The sequence below is a fragment of the Trichoderma breve genome, chromosome 2 (assembly GCF_028502605.1).
Source record: "Trichoderma breve strain T069 chromosome 2, whole genome shotgun sequence".
Taxonomy (NCBI): Eukaryota; Fungi; Ascomycota; class Sordariomycetes; order Hypocreales; family Hypocreaceae; genus Trichoderma; species Trichoderma breve.
Genome location: NC_079233.1, coordinates 6,108,688 through 6,133,537, shown reverse-complemented (window position 1 = coordinate 6,133,537; position 24,850 = coordinate 6,108,688). Strand labels below are relative to the sequence as shown.

Below are 24,850 nucleotides of genomic sequence, written 5' to 3'. Positions count from 1 at the left end.
ACCTATTTGCTACTATCACTATATGTATTTTCTACTACAGGTATCACTACTTTCTGCTACTATCGCTACTCTCCTCTAGTATCTGCTATTATACATATATTCTTCCAGTATCTACTACTATTACTATCTTCCTTTAGCATCTGGCATTATTACCTAGTACGTATAGCTTCCATATAGGACGTGGGATGCTGGATAACAAATTTGGGAGGCTGAATAACTGCTCCCTATTTCAGATGACAAACATGGGTATTTGGTTCTTTTATCATGCTCCACCCGAGTTGGCAACGAAATATGGTTGCTAGGACTGGAGGCTCAGTTGGATTGGAGAGAAGCAAGCTTTGAATATCCGAAGCATTCGCTCTTTAACAAGACATTATTCATAGATCTTCATCAAACACATCAATCTCTAAAAAAGAACCAAAAACATGGTAACTAAATACATGGTGCATGTATATATAGAATATAAACCGACTTCCATCCATCATCCCACCTCATCCTGTCCAAGCCGTTGCAACCCATCTTCACCAAAACTTACAACAACCCATACAGAATCCCACCCAAAACAACCAAAGCCGCCATGCCATCCGCAGCAACTCTGTTTCCAGCACCCTTGGGCGTCGTAGTAGCCGGGCTAGATGGTGAAGTTCCACTAGGCTTGTCAGGGCTCGTTCCGTTGCTCTGGCCCTTAGCATTCAGCGTCAAAGTCGAGACAACAGCAGACAGAGCATTCATCTGCTCGCCAACTCCCGTCAGTCCGTCAAAGGTGCTGTTGCTCCCAGCCCACGAGAATCCGCACGCAGTTCCCGCCTGGCCGGCAAAGCCCTTGGATGGCGATCCCGAGCAGGCCTTGGCCGCGGCCTTTGCGTTCGTGAGGAGAATCGGCTGGATGGTGGCACCGGTGTAAGGAGCCAGCTGAGCCGTCTCCCCGAGCGACCGAATAAGGAAGCCCTTGAAAGCCTGCAAATCGGTGCTGCACGTCTTTACCGTCTCGCACGAAACCTCGACGAAGATGCCGTTGCTGACAAAAGCCTCCTGCACGCCCTTGAGCAGGCCGTCGACGCGCGTCTTCCACTGGGTAGATGTCGTGGCGTTGTACAGGACAGCACTGCCGTGCAGGAAGAGACTCGCGCTCAGGCTGGTCTGGGTCTTGTCGATGTTCTTGCAGTTTGCGGTGTTGACGCCCTCGAGGACCTGGTTAGTGTCGGTGATGAGGCCGGCGTCCTGCTCCCAGCTGAAGATCTTGGTGGCCCAGTCCGAGTACGTGGTATTCTTGGTCTGCAGATACAGCCTGGCGGCGAGATCAAAGAAGACGCCGTTGGAAGCCGAGTTCTTGAAGTCATAGCCGGCGTTGAAGGTGAAGATCTGCCACCGAAGACCGCCGTCGCAGTTCTTGGTGTCCCATCGCTGCACAAGGTCATTGAAGGCATTCACAGCGAGGTCCTGCCACTGAGGCTCATCCTTGGACGGGCTCGGGAATCCGCTCTCAGCCGCGGCGATGGCGGCCAGAGCCCAGATGCCCTGGTCATCGTTGCCCTCGGTCTTGGTCTGGTTCGCCGGCATGAAGTTGTTGTTGTCGCCGACCTGTTGCAGCAGGCCCTGGGAGGTCAACGAGTTGTACGAGTCGTCGCCCGTCGTGGCCCAGTAGTCGATCAAGGCCGTGAACAAGGCGCCCGTTTCCCACCCTGCTTCAAGTCAGTTCTTGTTCATCATAACTCTTTCACCCAGACGGATGAATCAAGAGGGGGGGAGTCGGACAGAAGTATGGCTGGGGGAGGTTGCCCGGAATCTGGCCCGTCTCGTTGCCATTGTAATACTTCATGAGCCCATACGCAATGGTGCTCGCGCCATCTTTGATCGAGGCTGTCTGCCGCATTAGCAAATCACGAAGAGAATCATTCAAGCATCCAAGAATCTGGCGCACCATCACTAGTAAAGTCGACCTTGATGGCGCCAGCAGAGGCACCAAGCAACGCAAGAGCCAAAGCAGACTTCATGTTTACGGCGTTGTTGTATCAAATGACTTTGACGATCGGTTTCACCACAAAGCACCTCGTTCAACTTAGCGAGTGACAAAAAACGAAGGACGATTTCAATCCGCAGACGCGACACAGCAAAAAAAGATACAGCCAACGGAAAACGAAGGATTGCCGGCACAGATCAACGAAGGACAGCTGCTTTATGATTCGCGGCTCACGAGAATAAGAAAAACAAGAGTCAGTCAAGTCTTCACGCAATTGGAACACGAGTGGACCAACCAGCTCATCTTATACAGTCAACGCTACCTATTTTGCCGCTTCCCCTGGCTCCGCTGTCTCAAAACGGCACGACAGCAGTTTGTCAGCTTCGCCCAAATAAATCAATTTGCCCTCAAAACCCGTTCGTCCATTATTAGCATCAAATCCAGTCCAAGCCAAGTCTAGAGAAGAAGGAAAAGAAAAAAAAAATCCCCCGAGTCAAAAAGAGGATCCAGCGCCATTCCCCCTTGAGTCAAGTCCACGACGCCAACCCGGCTACAGAAGCCGAAAGAGAAATTTCCAAACCCCTTTCGCACTCGTCTATTTGCCCAGATTCAAAACCAAATTCATTGTTTCCCCCGGATTCTTTTTTCTTTTCCGTTAACCATAACAGGGGGGGTTAAAAATCGACTTCGGCGATTGCCTCTTTGAGACAGGATAGCTTCTTTGAGAAATATACGGATGTGACTTAGGTCCGTGTCTCTTTAGTGCCAAAGGGGAATACGATGTGCGTCGAGATAGTCGGGGTGTCATTCGTCCATTTGTGAATACGAAGCGGCCGCATTTCCCATCAATCACTGAGCTGTCAAGCGAAGCAACAACAACGTCCTTGGAAAGAAAGACGCTTATTGGCCAGAGACAGGGTGGGACTTTCTCGTGTTCCTCGGGACATGCCGGTACAATCTTACCCGTCTAGGAAGATATACCTAGATAGCCTATTCGCATGGTTGGAGATGATTCGGTATTCAAAGCAACATCGAAAGCAACACATTCATAACGTTCTCGTATAAGTCACAACTCTATCATGAAAGCAACAAAGCACACAAGCACCAGCTCAGAATCCCCTCACAACCCCTTCTCAACCAACGCTCTCATCTCCATCATAAACTCCTCCATCGAACTCTTCGCCAACTCCCTCCCCCTGGCCCTCTCTGCCCTATCCGCCGTCACCTCCCATTCCTTGGGCACCTCCACGCTCCCAACCTCTCCCTGCCGTCCCAGAATCATCTGCGAGACGGCAACGGCGCATCTCGCCGCCACGGGCATGCCGTGGCCGGTATACCCAGCGCAAACCCACAGCCTAGCTCCACCACCAAGCTCCTCGGGGACGTCCCCGACAAAGGGACTACCGTCTGCGGAATACCCCATGATGCCCGTCCACTGATACCGTGCCCTCAGCTCTTCCTCCTCCTTCTCGCCCTCTGGCCGCAACTTCAATGCTGGGCGAAGTGACCGTCGTAGCCGCGCCGCCACCTCATCGTCAATCTCATCGTCCTTCCACACTCCTTCCCCTCCGTCAGGAACACTCAACCTCTCACCCCCTACAATAATCATCTCCAGCGGATCGTCCCTCTCAATCAAATAATTGTCGCTATCCTCCGCAAGCCAGACGTGACTATGCTCCAGCATAACGTTCCTATCCGGCGGCTCCAGCGCGGAAACCTGCCCCCTGACGGGAACAATCAGCCCCGTCATCTTGGGCAGCAGGTGAGACGTATACCCATTCGTCGCGAGAAGCACCTCCTTTGCCACAACCTGTCCCCTTGGCGTGTGGACCACCCACGAGTCCAGCCCCTCTGCCTTCTGTACATGCGTCACCGGCGTCGTAGTCTGTAGATTAAACACCTCGGTCGACTGCTGCGTGAACAATGCCTCCAGAATCCAAGCAACTAGTTTATACGGCCAGCACTTTGCAGCATACGGCTGCAGCACCGCTCCTCGAGCATTGGGCACTCTCAGCGCTGCAAGGTCCTCAGGCTTCGTAAACAACTCCGCTTTGCCAGCCAAATCAGGATGATGCTTGTTAATGTTGTCAATCCTCTTGGCCACGAGCTCGACGAATTCATCCGTGGGCAAAGCATGAACACCACCAACCCTCCTCCAATCACACGGCACATTGAACTTTGTGACAATGTCCTCCAAGAAGCGATACGTCTCAAGCTCAAACCGCGCAATGTGTGGCTCCCTACCGTAAATCATGGGCTGGCAATGGCCTCCATTCTAAACCCCCATGGCAAATCAGCATCAGCAAACATCCTAGAAGCGGCTCGAATTCACCGAGTTCACCGCATGCAACGTAAATCCTCGTAAAACTCACCCTTCCTGTAGCCCCCCAGCAAGCCTCCCTCGCCTCCAGCATCAACACCGACCTCCCCCCGGCAACAAGCTCCCGCGCAGCAAAAGCCCCCGTTATACCGCTGCCAACAATGACGACATCTGCCGTCGCAGGCAGCTCTGGCGTTGATCGACGGCCCAGAAGCACATATGACGGATCGCGATGCCAAAACGACTTGGTGCTTCGTGGGCTCGGCAACCCGGATTGCCCGTCTTGCAGAGTAGCGGTCACCATGGCTGCCGTATATGTAATCTATGGCTGGTATTTGGATAAAGATGAAAGATGTGAAAGAGTGAACAAAAGGTACAGTTTAAATATTGTGTGGAAAATGCGAGTAACTAGATAACCAGACACTCACATCTGCATTTCCACGTGAATATGAAGACTCACAGTTGGTTGCTTACACTCGGCTTCCCGCTCCGTTATTCGCAACGGCATTACGACGCGCTAATGCGGGGTCCGGGGGTCAACAATAAAACCTTGTAGAATACGTGTAATAGTTCAAGTAACAACAATTAATACTCATCTATACAGAGAGCATCGCCATCAAATCATATATCAATAAAATGCACAGAATCACAGGCCAAAATTACCAGTCTTTAGGGATATCATTTCGTATTCATTGCATGTCGTCGTAAGCATCATGAGAGACAGACTAACCTCCCTACCAACTCCAGGGGAATCGCCCTCAAGATCCTTCCCAATTCCAAACCCCAACGCCGCAAATCCAGCTGTCCATTCCCTTTGCATCTCCCTGGTCTGCTAATATTTATTCGTACATCAATTACAAAAAGGAAAAAAGCAAGCAACTTCTTCCTGGTTCTATACAGAACAGCTCTCTATGGCCCTCACCTCCAACCAAGGTGGGTTTGCTTCCAAAGCCGTTCCAGTTCTAGCCACGCGTCATTGACATGTCTATTCGATCTCAAGTATAGTTGGTACACGCAATCTCGTCCAACGAGACGCGGCCTCCGCCTGCCGCCTGCGTAAGCTAATCGAAGGATCCGAGGTTTGGTGGAGAGAAGAAATCTGAGGGAGGATTCCTTCGATTGGCGTACAAGTAGAAATTCGTTTTGCCCGTTCAAGTCGTAAATACCTTTCCAGGTATATGAAAAGGCAGGTCGAGGTTATTTCGTAATCCATCAGGGCGTCAAGGGCGAGTGCCCGTAAAACAAAAGAGAGAGAAAAAAAAATCGCTATATGCAGAGCCAGAAGCTTTGATAAATTCAAACGTCGGCCCGTCGTATCCACTCGCACATATCTCGGTACAAGGCAAAAGTAGCTGAAATGCTCATCATACGCATCTTATGTTCCTTGGATATATCCAGCCTCATTGTTTTTTTGAAGCAATCCGCTGTAAACAAAGAAAGAAAAAAGTACAGAGCGTGGTCAAATCTTATTCAGCAAAGAATAAGAAAAGAAAACTTCAGGCATCTGTCATTTCGAGGTCGCTGTCGTGGACGATGGAGACGGGAAACAGCTCCGAGGGGCCCCAGTTTCCCTCGTAGACAATGGCGGGCGCATTGCGGTGCTCTGCCACCCACTGCATACCTTCCAATGCCAAGACTTCTTCGATGCGTGGCCGTTCTTCAGGCTCCTGCTGTGTCATCCACCGAACAATGGAATCAAGGGAGCTGGGGTGGAAGGCCTCAACCATAAAGTCGGGAGGCTGCTGAAGTTCCGATCGCTTAAAAGAGCCAAACAGGTTGCCAGAGCTCCGTGTTCTCTCAGTGTGGACATCATCGCTCGACGCAGAGTCGGCAGGGTTACCAAGAGCATCCCGCTGGACATCGCTCGATGGCGTCCAAGTGAGGCTGGGTACTTCAGAGAGATCGCCAGATCTGAGAGCAACCCATGTAGGCCCGTTGTCGGGAAGCATCACATTGGCCGCCGTTTCCAAAGTCATGAGACCAAGGGAAAAGATATCGGCAGACTGATCGGCTTTGCCTTCCAACATTTCCGGGGCCATGTACTCGCGATCTCCTTCAATATCTACCCGGACGTCTTCAGAAACAGCCTGGGCCAATCCAAAGTCGCCAATCTTGAGGACTCCCTCAAAGGTAATGAGAATATTTGCCGGTTTCATATCTAGATGCATAAATCCGGCTTCGTGAATCTCTTTCAATCCCTGCAAAGAAAGGAAAATGTCAGCGATTGGAAGATTAGAGCGAGCACGATTAGGGGATTACGTCAACTTACCAAGCAAAGATCCTGCAAGATCTTGTAGATGCGGAAATCATCCAAACGACCAACTTGTCCGATGTTGGCCAAAAATTTATCCAGGGTTCCCTCTTCGCAAAACTCTGTCTGGATGTAAAGGTGAAAGTTATGCTCCCAATCGTCGATATATTGCACAACATGTTCAGCATGTGATAAAGCCTGTAGAATGCGAGCTTCGCGCAGCTTTACGTCCCTGTCTTTGGGGCCATGGTACGGATGTTTGCTCTTTTTGACGGCAAAGACTTGGCTCTTGACGGAATTCTTGGTGTGGCTGTCAATCGGGGTGAATGAAGAAGATACAGAAAAGTCATTGTGGTGATCCTGCTTGGTTACCCTGTATACGGTAGAAAACTCGCCCTTGCCAATCTGCTCAACCTTGTCAAACTTGGAGTGCAGGCTGGCATCGACATCCACGTTACTGGTACGACCGTTGACTGGCGTGACGAAGATGCTCATAGACGATCGGAAGTCTCGGCTCGTGGTTGGTGTGACCGGTGGTGGCATGCTGGTTTCTCTCCGTCCGTCCCCAGCTCGGGAGATGGATAAGCGGCTGGCATCTATTGGCAGAAAGGTTTCCAGGGGGGTCTGAGGAGTGCGTCGTCCATCGGCAGGGCTCGCTGTGTCAACACACATCATCTTAGTACATACTCTGGTTCTGGATGACTTCAAGGATCCGCGACTAGGCTGCTGTGTCGTCGAAACTGGAGGCTCAGGATTGAGCGGCGGGGGCGCACTGAGCCCCCTCTGGGACCTTGCCCGTCCAAAAGAAGATAAGGAAAGAGGGTCGGATGAAGCTTCTTCGCTGTCCATAGGGGTAGATCGACTGGCTAGCAACTGTGCTCCTTCGACTTGGTCCCTTGGACTGGCGGACTCTTCTGGGATCGACTTACAGCTGAGATCTCGTGGTCGTGGGGGTGTTGCCTTGACTGTTGAGGACAAAAACGATCGGTTGGCACTTGGGCTTTCCTGAGAACTTTCACTAAGGCTGCTCAGACCACTGAAGCTTGGCGTTAGAAGGTTTTTGGTGGGAGTGGGAGTGGGAGAGGCATCGCCTTCGGTCGAGGTTGCAAGGTCGGCACCATCACCAAACAGTTTCCGGTCGTCACCATCGACGCTAAGGATGCTTCCACGGCGGGCGGCCAGAGCACCACCGCGTTGGAAGATTGACAGGCCTTTTGAAGGGTTGCCAACGGTATCAGGGGCACGACCCAGGACAGGGTTAAACGGGGTAGAGGGGACACCGCCAAACGATTTGCGATAGCTTGCTCTCTTCTTTCCAGAACTAGAGGGCGGCGGAAAGGTCGCGAACGGGTTGGTGTGTTTTTTGCACGGCGTATCAGGCGGCGCCATTTTCTTGTCGGCCTCCTCCTCAGGATTTCGGTTCACTTTGGAAATAAGGCCAGTGGAGCTGAATGCGCCGATCCAGAGCTGGTGAGATTGGTTTGGCGTTCCTATTGAGGCCCTGTGCTCGTTGAAAGATCGAGCAGCGGGGCGAGTAGCACCAGGGGGGAGAGACCTTGAAAAGGGATGCGGTTTGTGGGCGACCTTTGCAGGCGCATAGAGTGATTGCTCTTCAGTCAAACTGTTGCCAGATGTGGAAGTGGTCAGGGTCTTGGAAAGCGGGTGGGGCTGGTGATCTTTGCTTTCAGCTTTGGAGACAGTCGCGCTGGGCGCAAAGGGATTCTCGCGAGCCGCTGTTGGGGGCACAAAAGAGTCAGTAGAAAGTCGCGGCCGGCGTCTAACAGGCGTTGAAAATTCACTGCCAGGCTGCGAAAGCTGTCGCTCACCAGACTGCTTCCCCCAAGAAGTCTTTTCGCCGTAGCGCTGCTGCAGCGTTGATCTCCGGAGAGATGAAGATCGTTTCGGAATGTTTGATGCGGGAGAAGGAGATGCTAGGTGATCACGGTGAAAGGCAGGTCCCGCCATGCCCGACAGCTCGTACTCAGGAAATGAATCTTCATGTATATCAAAGGCTCCAGGCGGCGATGCGCTTGAGCCAAATATGTTGAGATCATCCGTCTGCGCAGAGCTCGTAATGCCATGCAAGTGTCGTCGCTTGGCCACGGGGCTGCCTTTGGTTGACTGATCCAAGTTCATCGTTGCGTCGCTGCGCTTCAAAGCACCTGTTGTCGGAATCATGGGAGAGTCGCTCGTTGAATCCAACGCTTTTAGAAATGAGAATTGAGAGGCTTCCGTAAGATCAAATTGCACACTTTGCCGAGTCGATCTGTCGAAGATTTTGCGCAGTGTAGAGCGGCTGGGTGTATTGTTGATGTTGATGTTGTTGTTATTGTTGTTTTCCTGTCCTGCAAATCTAGGTCTAGGAGAAGATGGCGGCGAGCGTGAGGAAGTAGAGTTTCCAGAGTCGGGAGTGGCGCTCAAGGCGCGTTTCAACGGGCTCTTTGGGGACGCTCGTGTTCGGGTGATGCGCGAAGCAGGCGCCGTTTTTGTGCTTTTGGCGGATCGGAGCGAGAGCTTAACGCCTGGCCGAAGGGGTGTCTGCACAGGCGATAGGTGCGGGGCGCTGGCGAGGAACGACGAGTCGACAGCTGGCGGAGCTGACGAAGGGGGATTCAGCACTGGGCGTTGTTGGAGGGGTGTTGTAACAGGCCGTCGACTCGGAGACAGTGAACCATGTCGCGTGTTGTTTGAACCTTGAGAGTTTGTTCTTGCTCGTGTGAAAAGCTTGGTGGGGGATCGTGACATTGACCGTCGAAGGTTGCGAACAGAGGCTGGGTCCATATGATGAACGTGAGTGGGCGAGGGCAAAGCCAAGGTGCCACCGCCACCGTTGGAAAAGGACATGGCACTGGAATGAAGGCAGTGCAAAACAATGCTCAGAAGTTTTCTTGCTAAATGTTATGAGAAAGCCTCGGACCAAAAACCACCAGGTTAGGGAATGTCGATGGTGCTGAAGACGTGCGCAGCTTCGGATCAGTTAGTCTCCTCGCAAAGGTTTGATTAAATATGAAGTGCGCTGTAGATATCTCCTTGGTTGGCGGTCTCTAAGATGACCAGGAAAATCCGTGCATCACACCGAGAAATAAAATACACAAACGCACAAAGAGTAAATCGGTCTGTCGAGGAATCGAAGTCTGAGATGCTTGGGAAACGAAATGCAGTCGAGATGGTGGGCGATGTGTGCAACGTAACAAGAGGTTGTAGTATAGAGAAACAGCCCACGGATGGAAAACGTCCGGGAGGGTTATGCTTGATAAGAAAAAAGAGAGACAAGCCGTGAAGAAGCCCGAGCGGGTCGCAGCGAAGAATACCAAAAGAACGTCTTATCCAGTCCGCATGCTGAGATGGGCGGCAAGCAGGCGGGGCCGAGAGTCAAGAAGGCCCAATGAAGCCAAGTCGACAACTCAGAACAAGTAACTTGCTGACCAGAGGCAATCACAGCATGGCGTGGGCGGACAGAGTATAGAAGGAAAGGCAGAGAGAGTGAAATAGGTGCTCACGATGCGTATGTGCCCGGCGCACTCTCGCAGATATCGCCCGCCTGTGAAGATGGAATATGTAGATATTGATGGCAGATGCACTTGCGTCGATAGTCGGGCTGGGAGGATCGTAGAGCCAATATTCGCAGGTCCAATATGTCTCCCCGGATGCCTTTCAAGCACCGCCCCTTGTTCAGTCGCCGCTCGTTGCTGTCGTCGTCGCCGGCTTCGTATCGTGGATAAGTGACTCGGCTAAGGTTTCGAAATTGACTTTGGCAGCGCAGCCGCAGTTTCCCTTGAGAGCAGCGTCGGGCTCGGCCACGGCTGTGACTCAATTGAGAGACAGAGTAAAACAAAAGGCACACGCAGGGAGGGAGTGAAAATCCAGGTCAAACGCCGGATGGTATGCAAAGGTGTTGGAGGCGAGCGTGCAAAGGGAGTCGGGAGTACGAGTACGAGTACATGTGCAGTAAGCTCAATTTGACAATCACAAGTAACGGCTCGGTGGTACCTTCTGCGGTGTACTGTGGTGTGGGAGCAGAAGGCGCGACTGAGATGCTGCATTGTTTATCATCTTACCAAACAGAGCCTAGCGCAGCACGCGGGAACGCGTCTTCAACCAGCTAAAGTGGAACCCATTTGGCAACGACCCCTGTGTCCGCCCGGCAGAATTTTAGCTCGGTAGCTCGGTGCGCCACAAGGCCCTGCGACCATCCTTGCTATCGATGCGGAGAGTTTTCTCGTTCAAGAGATAACAATGTTGTATGGTTTTCATGATTATTGAAAAGTATTCTCTCTATTCTGCTACTGCTATTATTACGGCAAAATGGCATACTGTATGTATTGCGCTTGATTCCAGAAAGTATTCAGCCGTGCCACATTATTGCTCTGATGGCGTGTTCGATATACCTCAGTCCATTACAGCGAACCAACGGGCAAGACATTGCATTTCTCAGCCTGCCCATCATCACCCACGGGCTCTTATCAATCTTTTGCACAGCCTGGTCACAAGCAGGTTTGGACGACAGTTTACCAAGAATAGTACAGGATTTAACATTGCCACCATGATGTCAACTGTGAGAGGGAAACTGGAACTCTACCATATGGACAAACCACAACGCAGCGCATCGATTCCTACAGTGCAACTTACGACATTCTGAGGCTCCAAACCCAACCCAGGAGGGGCACGGGTCTCGCTGACGGGTCCAGGAACGGCGCCTTGGCCTTGTGAGGAGCATTGGCGCCTCTTCCTACGCCAACACCGAACCGGGCGATGACATCGATGATCAAGTTGACATGGATCGGACGAGCAGTGGCAAAGATTGACCCAACCGTATGTTTCTCCCTGCATGTTTCGGGTTTCATGGTTTAGCTTTTTTCTTTCCCTCGCCTTCGCCACTTGTTCCCCAGACGTCAGGGTTCATGCAGCATGCGGGTAGCACGCGTCAATGCACCTCAGACAAGCTCATCGAGGCCAAAAGTGTCAAGAATGAATGGTCAATGGTCTGAGAGATGCCGCCCGCTCAGCCGCCATGTCAGAGACAGCGCCGACTACTCGTACGAGTATATGTGACAAGGTCGCCATTTTTAACTCATGTCTCTCTTCAACCCAACCTCTCTTCCCAGTTTTTTTCAATTGACTAGGTAGGCGTCATTGCCGGTGCGGTGGGTGATGACTCGCTCATCGATCAAAACAAACAAGGCCATTGTTTACAGCCTTGGAGTTTTGTCGCCACTGTTTTGATATCTTGTCACGACGCGTTTAGATGGTCAAAACAGCCACCCATTTTTGAACCTGGGTAAACCTTGTTCAAATGTGCTCCATACTACGCTCAAATCCAAAAGCTGCCCCTATTTTTTTTGGTCTTCCCTCCGCCATAGAGGAAGCTAAAGCGGTGGCATTGCTCTAGCCCATTTACACAGTCACATCCCTTTGAACCTGTATTCCTCCGGACTGTCAGCTCTGTGAAGGATTAGGCCTCCCCCCTTTTTTTTTAGCTTTCATGGTCATTTCGCTTCCCGGCTCGCCATTCCGGACCCGTACCGCCGACATCTCAAGCAGCGCACCTCCATCCTCAGCCTGCTTTCCCCAATACCTCTGCTCAGCTTCTTTGGTCACGGCCTGCGAGTCATGGCCTGGAATGTTCTCATATTCATTTACTAATAACTTTCTTAGGCAGCTGCATGTGGTGTTCCGTGCTTTGGTGTCTATTGCCGTCATCACATCTTTAGGCAACCAAAAGATGTGCTTCGTACTGTAGCAAGGCACCGAGATAGCCTCCAGATGCGTGACCAGCGAGTGGAGTAACTGGAGTAGCTAGTCCATGACAACCGGTCTCTCCCTTGCCAGATGTGGGAACTTTGAATGTATCCGGGCTGTGCTCATACCAGCAGAGTAGGCTCGTTGCATCGAGTTGCGGGAGCGCAGTCTTGTACTTGCCAGACAAGGTCTTGCACACATCGAAGCTGCAGGGCAGACCTTGATATCACAAACACTCGGCTTGGTCCAGAACTACCAAGAAAAAGTCCAACGGAGCTTGATTGAACAGAAACTTAGCTTTCCTGCCTTACATAATGCACATTCATGTATATCTTTTGATGTTTTTAATGTACACTTTGGCTCCTGATAATGAGAGACATCAGACGATCGTGGGGTTTGGGTTTACTGGCTCAAGCTCTGGAGCATTTTGTGGAGCCACCTGCAGGTACCGGGCAACGGGCATTGGTTGCAAGTTTGAAGTCTACCCTACAATGATCGAGGAAAATGAATATCGAACCTTTTTCAAGTCAGCGCCAGATTTTATTTAGAAAACCGAAATGAGTTCTATGGATCATTATAATCTCGTTGATTGAATTCCAAGACTAGACTCTGGACATTGCATCATACTAGTGGAGCGGCTGCTCTTGGATGACGAGCGTCTTCAGCTTGTCGCAGCCCATATGAAACCATGAACTCGATGATTCATATCTTGAGGTGCCATGAGAATGCCAGTAACTGCAAGAAAAATGAAACAGTTCTCTTACTGTAGGTTACAATCTCTAACCAAGGCTGACTCATATGTCCTAAGAAATATGACGCTCTCCTACCCCATAATGGACGTGCATCCAAGAGTCTGGGATGCTGGATGCTTGTAGCCACTTCCCGTGTTCATCAGTGTTCTGCAGCTGGTCCATCGATCCGAAACGTGTTCTGGCGATCAAACCGCCGATTAAATTACATCGATCTACCGATTAAAACCCGGAATCTGGACAAGGGCATCTGCACGTCATGATGAAGTTTGGAGATTGACTGAAGAACATGTACGTCATAAATACTAGAGTACCTAATGGGAGGTATGCACAGCTGCTGTCTGCCATAATCAAAGTCGTTTGCTAGTCTACGTGAGAACGCTTTCATGTCCCATATGTCGCGCTGTATATGTGCAAATCAATACAGTTCCATCTTCTCTAGGTGAATCAGGCCGTTCGGAGGCTGTTCCTTGTATCAGCAATTGCTACTAGCATACGGGTATATCATCTGCTCACTCACCGGAATGAATTGACGTAGCTTGACGCCCGCCTGTCTAAACACCTCCGCCGTCTCAGTATCCATGCTGTATCCATGGGCGTAAACCACCTCTGCGATGCCGACCTGGCAGATCTTGATGCTGCATGTCAAGCACGGACACGTATCGCAGTACAGCACGGAGCCCTCCCGGATACGCTCCCTCCCGGCCTCTAGAAGCGCATTCTCCTCGGCGTGTATGCACAAACACGTGGCCAGTCCGACCCCAGAGCTGCTCCCCTCGTTACATCGAGGACAGCCACCCTCTGCGCAGTTTCGCAAGCCGCGGGGGGTGCCGTTGTAGCCTGTGCTGATGACTCGCCGTTCTCGCCCGACTAGGACGCAGCCTACACGGCGTTTCATGCAATTCGACCGCTGTGCGGCCAGAGATGCCAGTGCCATAAAGTACGTATCCCAGCCCGGCCTCATACGGTCGGGATTGGGAATATCGAGTTTCCCCAGAGTCGCATAGAGATGAGCTAGCGAGGATGAGGTATTGAGTAGTCTAACGGTGGCCCGCGATATGAGCGGCTGCAGGCCGGTGTGAGGATCGTACAAATGCAAGTCATTTTGGGTGACAAACTCCTCAAGGGAGATGGTAGATTGATCCGGGTTCTTAGAGCGCTGCTGGAAACGACGCCAACGCACGGTGAGCGGAGCGTCGATGGAGATGAGCAAGAAGAATGGCCGTCGGATGAAGACGTCAAGCACCTTCTCCGTGGGGATGTCCGTCGTCACAAAGCGGCTGCGCCATCGTCGAGTTACAAAATCCAACAAGTCCTCAGCCGTAGCAAAGACATAAGACGAGGAGGTCTCAGGCCATGGCTTGGTACCATTAACCGCGGCGGTTACCCCAGCAAAGGCCGCACTGCCGCTGTCAGGGGACGAAGATGTCTTGTCCGTAGCGTCCTGGTCTGAGACCGACGCAGGGGGTTGCAGGTAGAGGTGCTTGAAGCCGTGATGCTCAACCAGATACTGGGCCACAGTCTTCTTGCCCGAGCAGATGCCTGCATGTCAGGTTAGCCCGCTATATCTCGTTTGAAGCCCTGTACGAAACACTGTGCACATGCGGATAACGTACTGCCACATATTCCGACGAGCATCTTGGCTTCTACTTGTGATTTCCTTTGAGCTTCAGGCGCAGATTCAGCAGCATCAAGTCCCTCCACAAAAGAATTTCAGATCGCGTCTGGGCATCAATCAAGGCGCGGCATTGGTAAGTGGGGCGATGTGGAGGAAGCATTCAATGGATCAATGGACCTTCCAGTAGCTGCTCCAAAAGCTGCTGAGAGCTCCATCCGCAAAAAATCAGAATTACTAGCAGCATTACATGGTACCAATAAACACAGATATCAACACGAATTTAACGACGGTTTACAACACGAAACATATAACAGATGGCCATAGAGAACCAACCTGTCTCATATCCATCATTTTACATGCTTAGATGGAAGGAAAAAAATGCAAAAAAAGAACTGCCCCCACACAGATTTGAACTATGGACCTTTGCATTACGAGTGCAACGCTCTACCCCTGAGCTATAAGGGCGCTCGATGATCGAAATGGAGCTAATGTCAAAGGCTTTATAAATCCTATGGCCACTACAGCAGAAGTTGCACGTACCTATGCCACAGTCGGTCGTAAAACTCTTTCCTGGTGGCGGGGTGCTTAGACGCAAGTCATCGTCATTGCACCTCTTTAAACATACCTGATTCAACACAGTTCTTTCTGCTTAATAAGAATCACCATAAAAACGAGAAAAAATGCAACTCAAGACAATTCAGAAGCTGGAGCTGCCGGCTGCGGCGGACATGCACGTCCATTTGCGCCAGGGCGAGATGATGGACGTCGTGGTGCCGACGGTTGAGCAAGGAGGAGTTGATACGGCCTTTGTGTATGTTGATTCTCCCTGTGATTAACCTGAAAATGAGGGTCTTTAGGCGTAGCTGACATGGGATATATATAGCATGCCAAATCTTGTATGTGATATGATTGCAGTAGCTTTGATTTTAATACAACATTGGCTCATATGCTTCTCGACGGAATTCTCTCACTCATGGCGTATCATTTCATTACATGGGCTGACAGATTTATAGGTGCCCCCTTTGACAACCGTGGACCAAGTATGTTGCCATGCATGGCTTGCAACCACCTTTACATATGGCTAATTCTCATCGAGGTTCTTGAATACCAAGGCAAGCTCCGTGCTGCCGCGCCCAATGTCCATTTCCTCATGTCCCTCTACGTAAGTTGGGTCTACATATCCAAGCGTATATATGTAGACAAACACCTAAGACGGATCTAGCTTCACCCATCAGTTACACCAGAAACCATAGAAAAGGCAGCAGAGGCAGGAGTCTCTGGTGTCAAGCTATATCCTCAGGGTAAGTGATTTGTGTTGTTACGACTCAAGATGCAAAGCACTAATTCAACCCAGGAGCGACCACAAACTCTGAGCATGGGGTGGCCAACATCGAGGCATTCTATGACACTTTTGCTAGCATGGAGAAGCATGATATCGTGCTCAACCTACATGGAGAGGTCCTCGAAGCCTTTGCTCCAGAAGGCACAACGCTAGAAGAGGCTTTCCTTCCCACTCTCAAGAAGCTCCACGAGAGATTTCCGAACCTGCGTATTGTGGTATGCATAACTCCACTCGAAGTCCTTATCATCTTGGCAAGATGCTAATAGTTGTAAAACCTCACAGCTGGAGCACTGCACTACGGCTGCGGCAGTGGAAGCAGTCAAGGCCTGCGGACCTAACGTTGGAGGTATTCCTTGACCCCTGGAAACCATTTGGCCCCCTTTCCCAAAGATTCTTGCTGATTGCATTTACAACTCAGCGACCATTACGGCCCATCACCTTTACCTGACAGAAGCTGATGCCTGCTGCGACCCTTTTGCATTCTGCAAGCCTATCCCCAAGAAACCCACTGACAGGGATGCTCTGCTAAAGGCTGTCGTCAGCGGCAACCCCAAATTCTTCTTGTAAGTTATTCCGCCGCATTTGCGTTACCTTATGTCTATTCATCACCATTGTGTGATTTGACTAACGTGCAACTTCATAGTGGAAGTGACAGCGCCCCCCATCCGCTTACTTCCAAGACTACGGCTGCCGAGGGCAAGGCGCCGGCTGGTGTCTTTACGCAGCCATACGTAGCCCAGCTCGTGCTCCTGGCGCTGGAAGAAGGTATCGAGCGCGGCGTCATTAGCGAAGAGGATGTCACTCAGGAGAAGCTCGAGGGATTCCTCAGCAAGTTCGGAAGACGCTTCTACAAGCTGTCCGAAACCTCTGGGAACAAGATTGTCTTGGAGAGGAAGGGAGAGAAGATACGAACTAGCGTCAAGAGTGAGAGCGGAGCTGTGGAAGTTGGCATCTCGAGAGCAGGCACTGAAGTCTTCAGCCTGACATGGGTGAAGGCGGCATGAAATATTTAGCAGATTTGACTTTGTTGTATGGATAGGGGGGCGTTTTCGCTTTATGCGAATGAGGTGCTTGAAACTCGGCCGTCTCGGAACGGTCTGAGTCCGAAATACATGGCATTACGGGAACTAGGGATTAAACTCTTGACGGCGGTTAGATCCGAGACGGCTCATGTTCCGGAGTGGCGTGATGGATATGTATATTTGTGCAAGGATGGGGGACATTGGGCGACGTTCGAGGGTAAATAGAAGATGTGATAACGTCATGCTCAATTCCGAATGTCTATGGAACATATAACCCAGATAATTCAAGAGAGGCATAGTACCAATAAAGGTAACATATTGGTAGCTGCGATAGTTCACTCGCTCACTGCCACGATTTGTTTTATTTTACAACAGCTCAGCAAGGTGAAACGAGCATAAATTGACTCGACCATTTCTCCGCGGATGTATCCACGGATGAATGGAACATGTCTGTCCAATGTGTGTAAACTACAACAGCAAACCCTGGGGCTGGAGCATCCGTATGTTGAATCCGCAACGAGACAAATTATCTGCAAATGGGTTCCGTCATACAACGGAGTGTGTTTTGCTTAATCGATTTGCATACGCAATCTGGTTTCGATTATGCAGACTAACAATGCAGTCTTCTCCTCCATGGGGGCGAAGAATTGCTCGTATGAGGTCAATACGGATAACCGGCCGGTAGGCTATTATCACGCTATTCGGATTCAAGCTCCACTGACAACTCCGAACGATGCCCTCTACTAGTCTTTCGTGGAAAAATGAATTCCTCCACTCTTCGCAACTTCGTACCTTGGCCCAGGCCCAACGGTCAATCATATCCCATTCATTGCCAAAGCCCCCAAATTTCAATCCACACAGGCGCCCTTATCGAGCCCACCCATAAGGCTACCGCTCGCATTAATATGATTAGAGCGGGCGCAGCTTTGCTTAGTCCTTCATCACGAGCCCGCGAAAAATTGCCAGCGAAAGAGAGGCAAAAGACCCCTGCCAATGGACCTATTTCCGGTCTCCACTCCCCAGAAGCAGTTCGTGCAAACACACCATTAAAAAGCAAAGAGCCGTGACTGGTCATTTCGAGTTATTCATGTCCGTTGTTTTATATAAGTTTGATATCATAAGCACCAGCGACAAGCGTTGCATTAGTTGAACCGACTCAGTTGAGCTGAACGAAATGTCCAACGGCGAGTCACGGAGAAGAGAGCGGGGAGTGGAGAGCTGAGCGGGATTGATTGACAGGTTAATCTAAAGGTCAATATATATATATAGATGATCTTGGTAGCTCCCCTCCTTGTGATGCAATTTGTGTCGAGGGGGAAAGCCTTTTTGTTGTTCGGTGCTGTTGGATATTCGCTCGTGTCGCTGTTCTACACCGGTTTTGTAACGAGCAACGAGCAACGATGGAGTCGCTCAGTGTGGCTCTGGTTTCATTAGCTAGCGTCGTGTTAGTGTTGCGACAGACAGACGCGACAGTTCCTCTGGCAGCAACATTTGGCCTTTTGGTGTATGTTGTGGGAACAGTTGTGTTGAAACTCGGAAAGGCGTTGATATATCCATTCTATATCTCTAAATTGCGACACTTGCCCGGACCAAAGGTATGGCAAGCTCTGCATGATTGTGATGAGGGATCATCGCAAAACACAAGCGCAAGAGAAAAATAAAAAGAAGAAAAAAGAGCTAATTGTTGTTGATGTCAATGTAGGATAACCAGTTCCTCGTCGGACAGGGCATTCACCTGCTCAAAGCGGCCGGTCCCAACGATTTATATCTCGAGTGGGTGCGCAAATGGCCCGATGCACACTTTATCCGTCATCTCAGCTTTGGCAACTCGGAGGTCCTCTTGGTGAACAGCTTGGAAGCAGCTCGCGAAGTTCTCCAGACAAAGGCGTACTCGTTTGTCAAGCCCAGCTTCTTCGTGAAACTGGTGGGAGAGATTGTGGGAATTGGCATCTTGTTCAGCGTGGGCGACCAGCATAGGCAGCTACGAAGAATCACGGCTGGTGAGTCGTCCCATTTTGAAAAGAGTCTAGAAACTCTGCAATTGAGTTGATGCTGATAGGGAGCTTGTGATAGGACCCCTTTCCAAGCCGAGCGTGCGAAAAATGCTTCCCATATTCAAGGACAAGGCGAGAGAGCTGTCTGTTGAGTTCGATACGGCGATTGGAGAAGACAAAAACGGAGTAGTTGAAGTCGAAGCCCTAATGAACCGAACAGCCTTCAAAGTCATCAGCACCGCCCTCCTTAGCAGAGACATCACCGAGTTTCGATCTAGTTCATCACCCCTTAGCTTCGAGGAGTGCTACAGAGCCGTTCTCGTCCCGCCGCTGCTGGGAAAGCTCATCACGTTCCTAAACCCATTTATTCCGCTGCGGTGGCTCCCGATCGAAGCGAATCGAGCCTTTATCCGGGCCAATAATGCTCTGAGGGGGATGCTCACTGAGCTGGTTGAAGAGCGTGTGCAGCAGGTTCAGCAAGATAAGAAGAGCGGCCAAAGCGATGAAAAGGCTGATACCAAGGACTTTTTGACTAAGCTGATTGAGGCGAATCTGGCTGAGAAAAAAGGTGTCTCTGACCAGATGTTGGTAGACCTTGTAAGCGTTTTCCCCCGTCGATGTGATGGCCAATTCCGGCACTGACTCGTCCAATCTAGATTATCCAAGGCGTTTCTGCTGGCCATGAAACTACAGCTGGCGCCCTCACTTGGACCGTGTACGCGCTTATCAAATACCCGGAGATGCAGCAACGACTGCGCGAAGAAATCCTATCTGCCCAGCAGAAACAGCCCGACCTGGATGCCGCAACCATCGACAGCCTCCCGTACCTCAACAATATCATTAACGAAAGCCTGCGTGTCTGGTCACCAAGCCTCATGGCGCCATGGGAAGCCGGTGAAGACGTCGTGATTGCAGGCACTTTGATCCCCAAGGGCACGACCGTCACGACGATTCCCGCCATGGTTCACCTCAACCCAGCTATCTGGGGTGCAGATGTCGATGTTTTCAACCCGGATCGATGGGACTCGACGACGGGAGCGGCGGCCAATCCATTTGCCAGTGAGTCGTTTATTAATGGCCCGAGAACGTGTCCTGGTAGAGCACTTGCGCTGCTGGAGATTAAGACGGTGCTGGTGGAGATGATGAGCAACTTTTCGCTAGAGGCTGTTGATGTGGATGTAGGGTTTGAGCATCCAACTTTGACACTGAAGCCAAAAGGGGGATTACATGTTCGAGTGCAGAGGCTATAAGGATAATGATCGTTACCTGTATATAGTATAAATAGAATTCTTGTTTTGGAGTTGGTAGCGGCATGCTGAGTAGAGACTAAATTATCCATGATCGTCAGGCTACATGGTATTAAGTCATACCGATATCGTAAAACGCCCTAAGAAGACACCGGGAGTTTTATAGACCCATTCTGAATGCCATGAGAGGCTGCCACAACACTGGAGTTGTGGAACCTCGTATTCTGTTATGCAAACGCAACTCACAAGCATTCAAAGTTGACAACCCTTTGCCAACTCGGTTAACAACCCTTCGTCAACTCAGTTGACACCATCACCAAACCAAACTAGAAAGACTCAAAACAGTTGGTCAGCGCCGCGTCTAGCCTCTCCCGCTATGGGGCTAAACGCGCCTTTTACGGCCTCCGCCTTTCTCCAATTGGCCTGTCTCCGCGTCAGCAGCGTACCGAGAGTTGAGAATGCAACTCTAATAAGGGGCAAAGCAAGAACTCTAGCAAGCAAACCGGTCCTTGAAACCAACGGCACCCTAAATGAAGCATACGCCTCAACTTTAGTAGTTACTGTAGTAGTACGGAAACTAGTTTGATAATTAATCATCATCCTTTCTCTCTCTCTTCATCCCCTGGCGTTCTATCTCACAAACTGGTTATTTTGTCTCCTCCCCGCCTGTCAGTGTCTCCATTCGTCCATTTTCGCCCTTCTCCACGATCCAAGCACCTCCGGATGTCTTCGAGCCGCCAACCACAGCCAAGACGCAGCTCGGGCCGCACGCTGTTAGCCTGCGAGCCTTGCCGCAAGAGGAAATCAAAGGTATGGACCCCCCGATTTTCCACGTCAAATCTCGTCCTTTCTGGGGGCCAGGATCCGATGAATTGCGTGCATATGTGTGTATGGGTTAGCCCAGTGTAAATGGGCAAATGCCTATTCAGTTGTTTGCCCTGGGCTTGTATGGACGGGAGAGCCTGACTGGCGGAATCTTATCCGTCCCCATCGCCGGACATCAGAATCCTCTCCGGGCCCCATCACGGAGGTGACAGTCTGGCGCAGCTTCTGCTGGGGGGCCGGGCATGACTAAACCAATGGATGCGAATTGAGTCCCCCTGACAGATGCTGAAGCAGATGCTGATGCTTTTCATTTGTAGTGCGATGGCGAGAAGCCACACTGTGGCTCCTGTCGGTCTCATGAGCTGGCATGTCACTACGAGCCAGCTCGAACTACACGGCGGTACGGGCCTTTTTCTCCTATCTCCGTCCCATCTACCTTGTATTCAAGACTCAGCATGAGACTACACCTATGTATCTGTAACAAGAACCGCTTGCTAAGTCCTCGACGTCTTTCTCCAGGCAAAAGTACTGGGACCGCGACTATGTCCAGGCCCTCGAAGACCAAGTCCGGCTGCTGTCCGCGTCTCTAGAGCAGTCCAAGGAATCCAGCTCGTCCCAGTCCGCTTCCCCGGCCAGCCAGCCGTCCCCCTCGGAGCCAAAACAACTCCCGTACGGCCCGAAGATGCTCAAGGCCCTGCACGACTTCGGATCCGTCAAGTGGGCCGACGTCACCGGCCGGGATGGACTCCCGATGCTGGCCGGGCCGGGCCGCTTCTCCTTCTACTCCAACACCCTGCTGCCGACGTTTGAGGACGGCACGAAACCCTCGCCTCCCCCCAAGGAGGTGATGTCGAAGGAGACGTTTCTGCTGGAAGTTGCCTCAAACTTGAGCTTGAAGCAGCATCTCAAGGCGCACTTCCTTGACAACATCAATCCTTACTACAAGTTTATCGATCCTGTCTGGCTCAACTTCTCCGACTTGTTCCCTCACAATGATACGGCATTGCAGTTTCTATACAGCGCCCTTTTTGCGGCTGCCGCCTACTCATCACCTGTGGCTACTAGAGAAATCGCCGATGCCTTTATGACATATGCTGAGGGCCTGGTGCAGCAGTGTTATTTGGAACACTTGTGTCTCCCTGTGTTGCAGGGTCTGATGATAATTGCTTGGCAAAAGCATGTGATGCTGGATGCGGCCAAGGGCCACCTATATCACTGTAAGTTGCGGGAACAATCTGTTCGTTGTTGATCATTGGCTGAATGGGAATCTCTATCCTGTAGACATGGCCATCGGGCTGTCCAACCATCTAAAAATTAGAGACCTGCCGGCCCAGGAGCGAACTGTCAACGACGTGGCCACCATTAGGACTTTTTGGTCCCTATTTTTCCTTGACCGGTTTGTTCACCCATCTCAGTATACTTGAAGAGCCTTATATGAACTTACACCTTCCTCTTTTCCTATATGTAGGATTTCTACTCCAAAGTTAGGCGCCCCTACAGCGATTCCTTGGGACCCCGACAACATCACGCCGTATATCGACACGGTGTCACCGGAATTGGTCGACGTGACCGCCCTCTCTTTTGACCACCACTGCCGGCTATATAACATTCAGCAACGGTACATCGACGTCATGTAAGCAAAAGTCCCTTTCCAACTACGATCCAATGCCTGGTTCTGAGGAGCTATACGCAACAGGTACTCCCCCAACTTCCAACAGCGCCCAGCCACCGAAAAGCAAGCCATCTTCGCCAAAGCAAACAACGAGATGCTGGCCCTCCGGAAAAAGATTGACAGACGCCTCTACATCAGCCGCAACGTAAAGCCCGATAGAGTCCAGGTCGTCTTCTGGATCACATATCACTCCATCTTGATCAACCTCTACCGCCCGGTTCTCAACCCCAAAGACCCCGGCATGGTTCACAACATCCCTACAGCCTTTCGATCCTCCACAGCCTCAGCCATGGCAATCACTCGACTGCTCAAAAGCCTGCAAGCGTCCGACGAGATCAAGTATCTCCCCCCATTCATCATCTACCACGTCTTTCGCGCCGCGTTGGTGCACGGCCTCAACCTCATCGCCGCTGAAGAAGCTGGTGGCCAGCGGATGTCGTCGGGAAACTTCTGGTCTTGTTTCCGTGTGCTTGGGGAGCTGAGTGGTATCTGGAAGGAGCTTTCTGAGGGCACGATGCCTTTTGTGCTTATGGCTACGAGGGGTTGGGGATTCCAGGAAGAGGTGGGCGGGACAGAGGAAGAAGATGAGGAAGAGGATGATTATGAGGCGGGGATAAACGACCTCCTTGGTGAGCTTGAGGGAGAAGTAGTGTAATATGTATGATTGTTAAAGGGGTTTCTCAATGGCGTTGGCGGAAATGTGGTACAAAAGCGTCAGTCAAAGAGTGTGTAAAAGGCGAAGCGCGTTAATATATTAATAAGTTCAAAATTGTGCACAATAGGCGTATTTGTGTATCTATCTTAATGCACACCTATTGACTCAAGCATAGAAATAACATCATTCAATCAGAGTGACAACACAAGTCTCCCAAACAAACATCCTTTCTCTCACCACCCCCATTTAGTCGGACGTGCAAGTCACGAAGCCAACTGCAGCAGGCGGGTGAACCGGCACAGTCGTCGGCTTGCGGATCGAGACGGCCCCCAGGCTCTTGTTAGTAGGAGCCTGGAAAGAGCACGAAGTGAGGACGTAGCGGCGGCCGTCGAAGGGGGGCGCGACGAAGACGTCAGTGACGGTGCCGCCGGAAGCTATCGAGGAACTGCATTAGTCTTTCACTGTATTTTGTATATGAAGAGTATATGTAGGTTTACGTACACAACTTCTGGGTACCGTTGTTGATCTTCACGTTGATTGGCTTGGTGTAGGTGCCGTTGGAGTACGTATAAGCAATCTGAGCCGTATTCTTGTCGTGAAATTGGTGAGCAGGCGAAGCGGCAGCAAGGCCGGTCAGGGCAGCAGCGATGAAAGCAGAGAAATGCATCTTGACGGTGTAACTTTTATATGATAGACAAAGTATACGTATGTACGAGAAGGGAATGACAGTTATCTTCAATGCGTCTAAGGAGCGTGAGACGTTTAGAAGAGATGTAAGTTGAACGAAGAAAATCGCTCCCTATCCCCCCTTTTAAGCAAAATGATTTCCACAATACCCATCTTATAGCCTTTCCATCTGTTACTTCTGTCTCCATTTATGATGCCCATCTTTTCCCAATTCTTGCCATCATGGAGCAGGGCGTAATGTACCGTATCAAATCCCGCTCCCACCTAGCATTACATGCACCTACTAATCACGGCTATAATCTTTGCTCTTGTCCAAGCCGGCAGTGGCAGAGATCAACATTAAGGGACCACGGTGAGTTATCTCAAAGTCTGACAGGTCGGTGTTGTCAAGGGACGGGGGCCTGAAGATCATTGCCTAGCTTGGAACAGTCGTTTGTTAGCTGGCAAGGGGCTGACAAGGCTATGAGGTTATCTCGTTGCCAAGTTTTGGGAGGCGATACTATTTGTTCCACCTATTTCATGGCTTTTTACTTATTCGAGTTGCTGTTTCGAAGGTTACCATGTTGTATCCAATAACATAGACAACTCAAAGCGTTATTTTTTTGCGATTCCTAATGTTCTTTGAGTCAGTGCAAGCCACCAGAATATTCTGGGGCTATTCGTTTGAGGTTGTAGTGATCGACATCAATTGCGGACCGACGCTCGGTGGAAATATTTCTCTGTGCTCCGTGCTTGATATCCAGGCATATGACGCGGCATCGCCGACCAA

General features: G+C 50.8%; 8 protein-coding genes across 8 annotated transcripts; 3 read left to right on the top strand and 5 right to left on the bottom strand.

The window, feature by feature from the left end:
• Positions 1-531: 531 nt before the first annotated feature.
• On the bottom strand, positions 532-1,994 carry T069G_04063 (glycosyl hydrolase family 76 domain-containing protein; the record flags this gene model as incomplete). The annotated part of the gene is made up of 3 exons (XM_056171273.1): positions 532-1,682; positions 1,756-1,860; positions 1,922-1,994. The coding sequence occupies 3 exons, from the start codon at positions 1,992-1,994 to the stop codon at positions 532-534; spliced, it is 1,329 nt and encodes a 442-aa protein (XP_056032165.1).
• A 1,086-nt stretch (positions 1,995-3,080) lies between these two features.
• T069G_04062 (FAD dependent oxidoreductase domain-containing protein) lies at positions 3,081-4,584 on the bottom strand (the record flags this gene model as incomplete). Its single annotated transcript, XM_056171272.1, has 2 exons — positions 3,081-4,235; positions 4,333-4,584. The coding sequence occupies 2 exons, from the start codon at positions 4,582-4,584 to the stop codon at positions 3,081-3,083; spliced, it is 1,407 nt and encodes a 468-aa protein (XP_056032164.1).
• Positions 4,585-5,776: 1,192 nt separating this feature from the next.
• T069G_04061 (protein kinase domain-containing protein) lies at positions 5,777-9,375 on the bottom strand (the record flags this gene model as incomplete). The annotated part of the gene is made up of 6 exons (XM_056171271.1): positions 5,777-6,478; positions 6,550-6,831; positions 6,904-7,187; positions 7,461-8,021; positions 8,073-9,128; positions 9,189-9,375. The coding sequence occupies 6 exons, from the start codon at positions 9,373-9,375 to the stop codon at positions 5,777-5,779; spliced, it is 3,072 nt and encodes a 1,023-aa protein (XP_056032163.1).
• A 4,062-nt stretch (positions 9,376-13,437) lies between these two features.
• T069G_04060 (cytidine and deoxycytidylate deaminase zinc-binding region domain-containing protein) lies at positions 13,438-14,657 on the bottom strand (the record flags this gene model as incomplete). The annotated part of the gene is made up of 3 exons (XM_056171270.1): positions 13,438-13,482; positions 13,540-14,561; positions 14,636-14,657. The coding sequence occupies 3 exons, from the start codon at positions 14,655-14,657 to the stop codon at positions 13,438-13,440; spliced, it is 1,089 nt and encodes a 362-aa protein (XP_056032162.1).
• A 660-nt stretch (positions 14,658-15,317) lies between these two features.
• Positions 15,318-16,983, top strand: T069G_04059 (amidohydrolase domain-containing protein; the record flags this gene model as incomplete). Its single annotated transcript, XM_056171269.1, has 9 exons — positions 15,318-15,448; positions 15,521-15,533; positions 15,651-15,677; positions 15,734-15,799; positions 15,860-15,938; positions 15,992-16,194; positions 16,262-16,325; positions 16,398-16,542; positions 16,623-16,983. 9 exons carry the CDS (start codon positions 15,318-15,320, stop codon positions 16,981-16,983), a joined length of 1,089 nt encoding a protein of 362 aa, XP_056032161.1.
• A 1,418-nt stretch (positions 16,984-18,401) lies between these two features.
• On the top strand, positions 18,402-20,245 carry T069G_04058 (cytochrome p450 domain-containing protein; the record flags this gene model as incomplete). The annotated part of the gene is made up of 4 exons (XM_056171268.1): positions 18,402-18,596; positions 18,704-19,001; positions 19,075-19,592; positions 19,652-20,245. The coding sequence occupies 4 exons, from the start codon at positions 18,402-18,404 to the stop codon at positions 20,243-20,245; spliced, it is 1,605 nt and encodes a 534-aa protein (XP_056032160.1).
• Positions 20,246-21,424: 1,179 nt separating this feature from the next.
• T069G_04057 (uncharacterized protein) lies at positions 21,425-23,394 on the top strand (the record flags this gene model as incomplete). Its single annotated transcript, XM_056171267.1, has 5 exons — positions 21,425-21,467; positions 21,553-22,284; positions 22,349-22,463; positions 22,536-22,700; positions 22,764-23,394. The coding sequence occupies 5 exons, from the start codon at positions 21,425-21,427 to the stop codon at positions 23,392-23,394; spliced, it is 1,686 nt and encodes a 561-aa protein (XP_056032159.1).
• A 246-nt stretch (positions 23,395-23,640) lies between these two features.
• Positions 23,641-24,061, bottom strand: T069G_04056 (uncharacterized protein; the record flags this gene model as incomplete). The annotated part of the gene is made up of 2 exons (XM_056171266.1): positions 23,641-23,828; positions 23,896-24,061. 2 exons carry the CDS (start codon positions 24,059-24,061, stop codon positions 23,641-23,643), a joined length of 354 nt encoding a protein of 117 aa, XP_056032158.1.
• Positions 24,062-24,850: the final 789 nt, after the last annotated feature.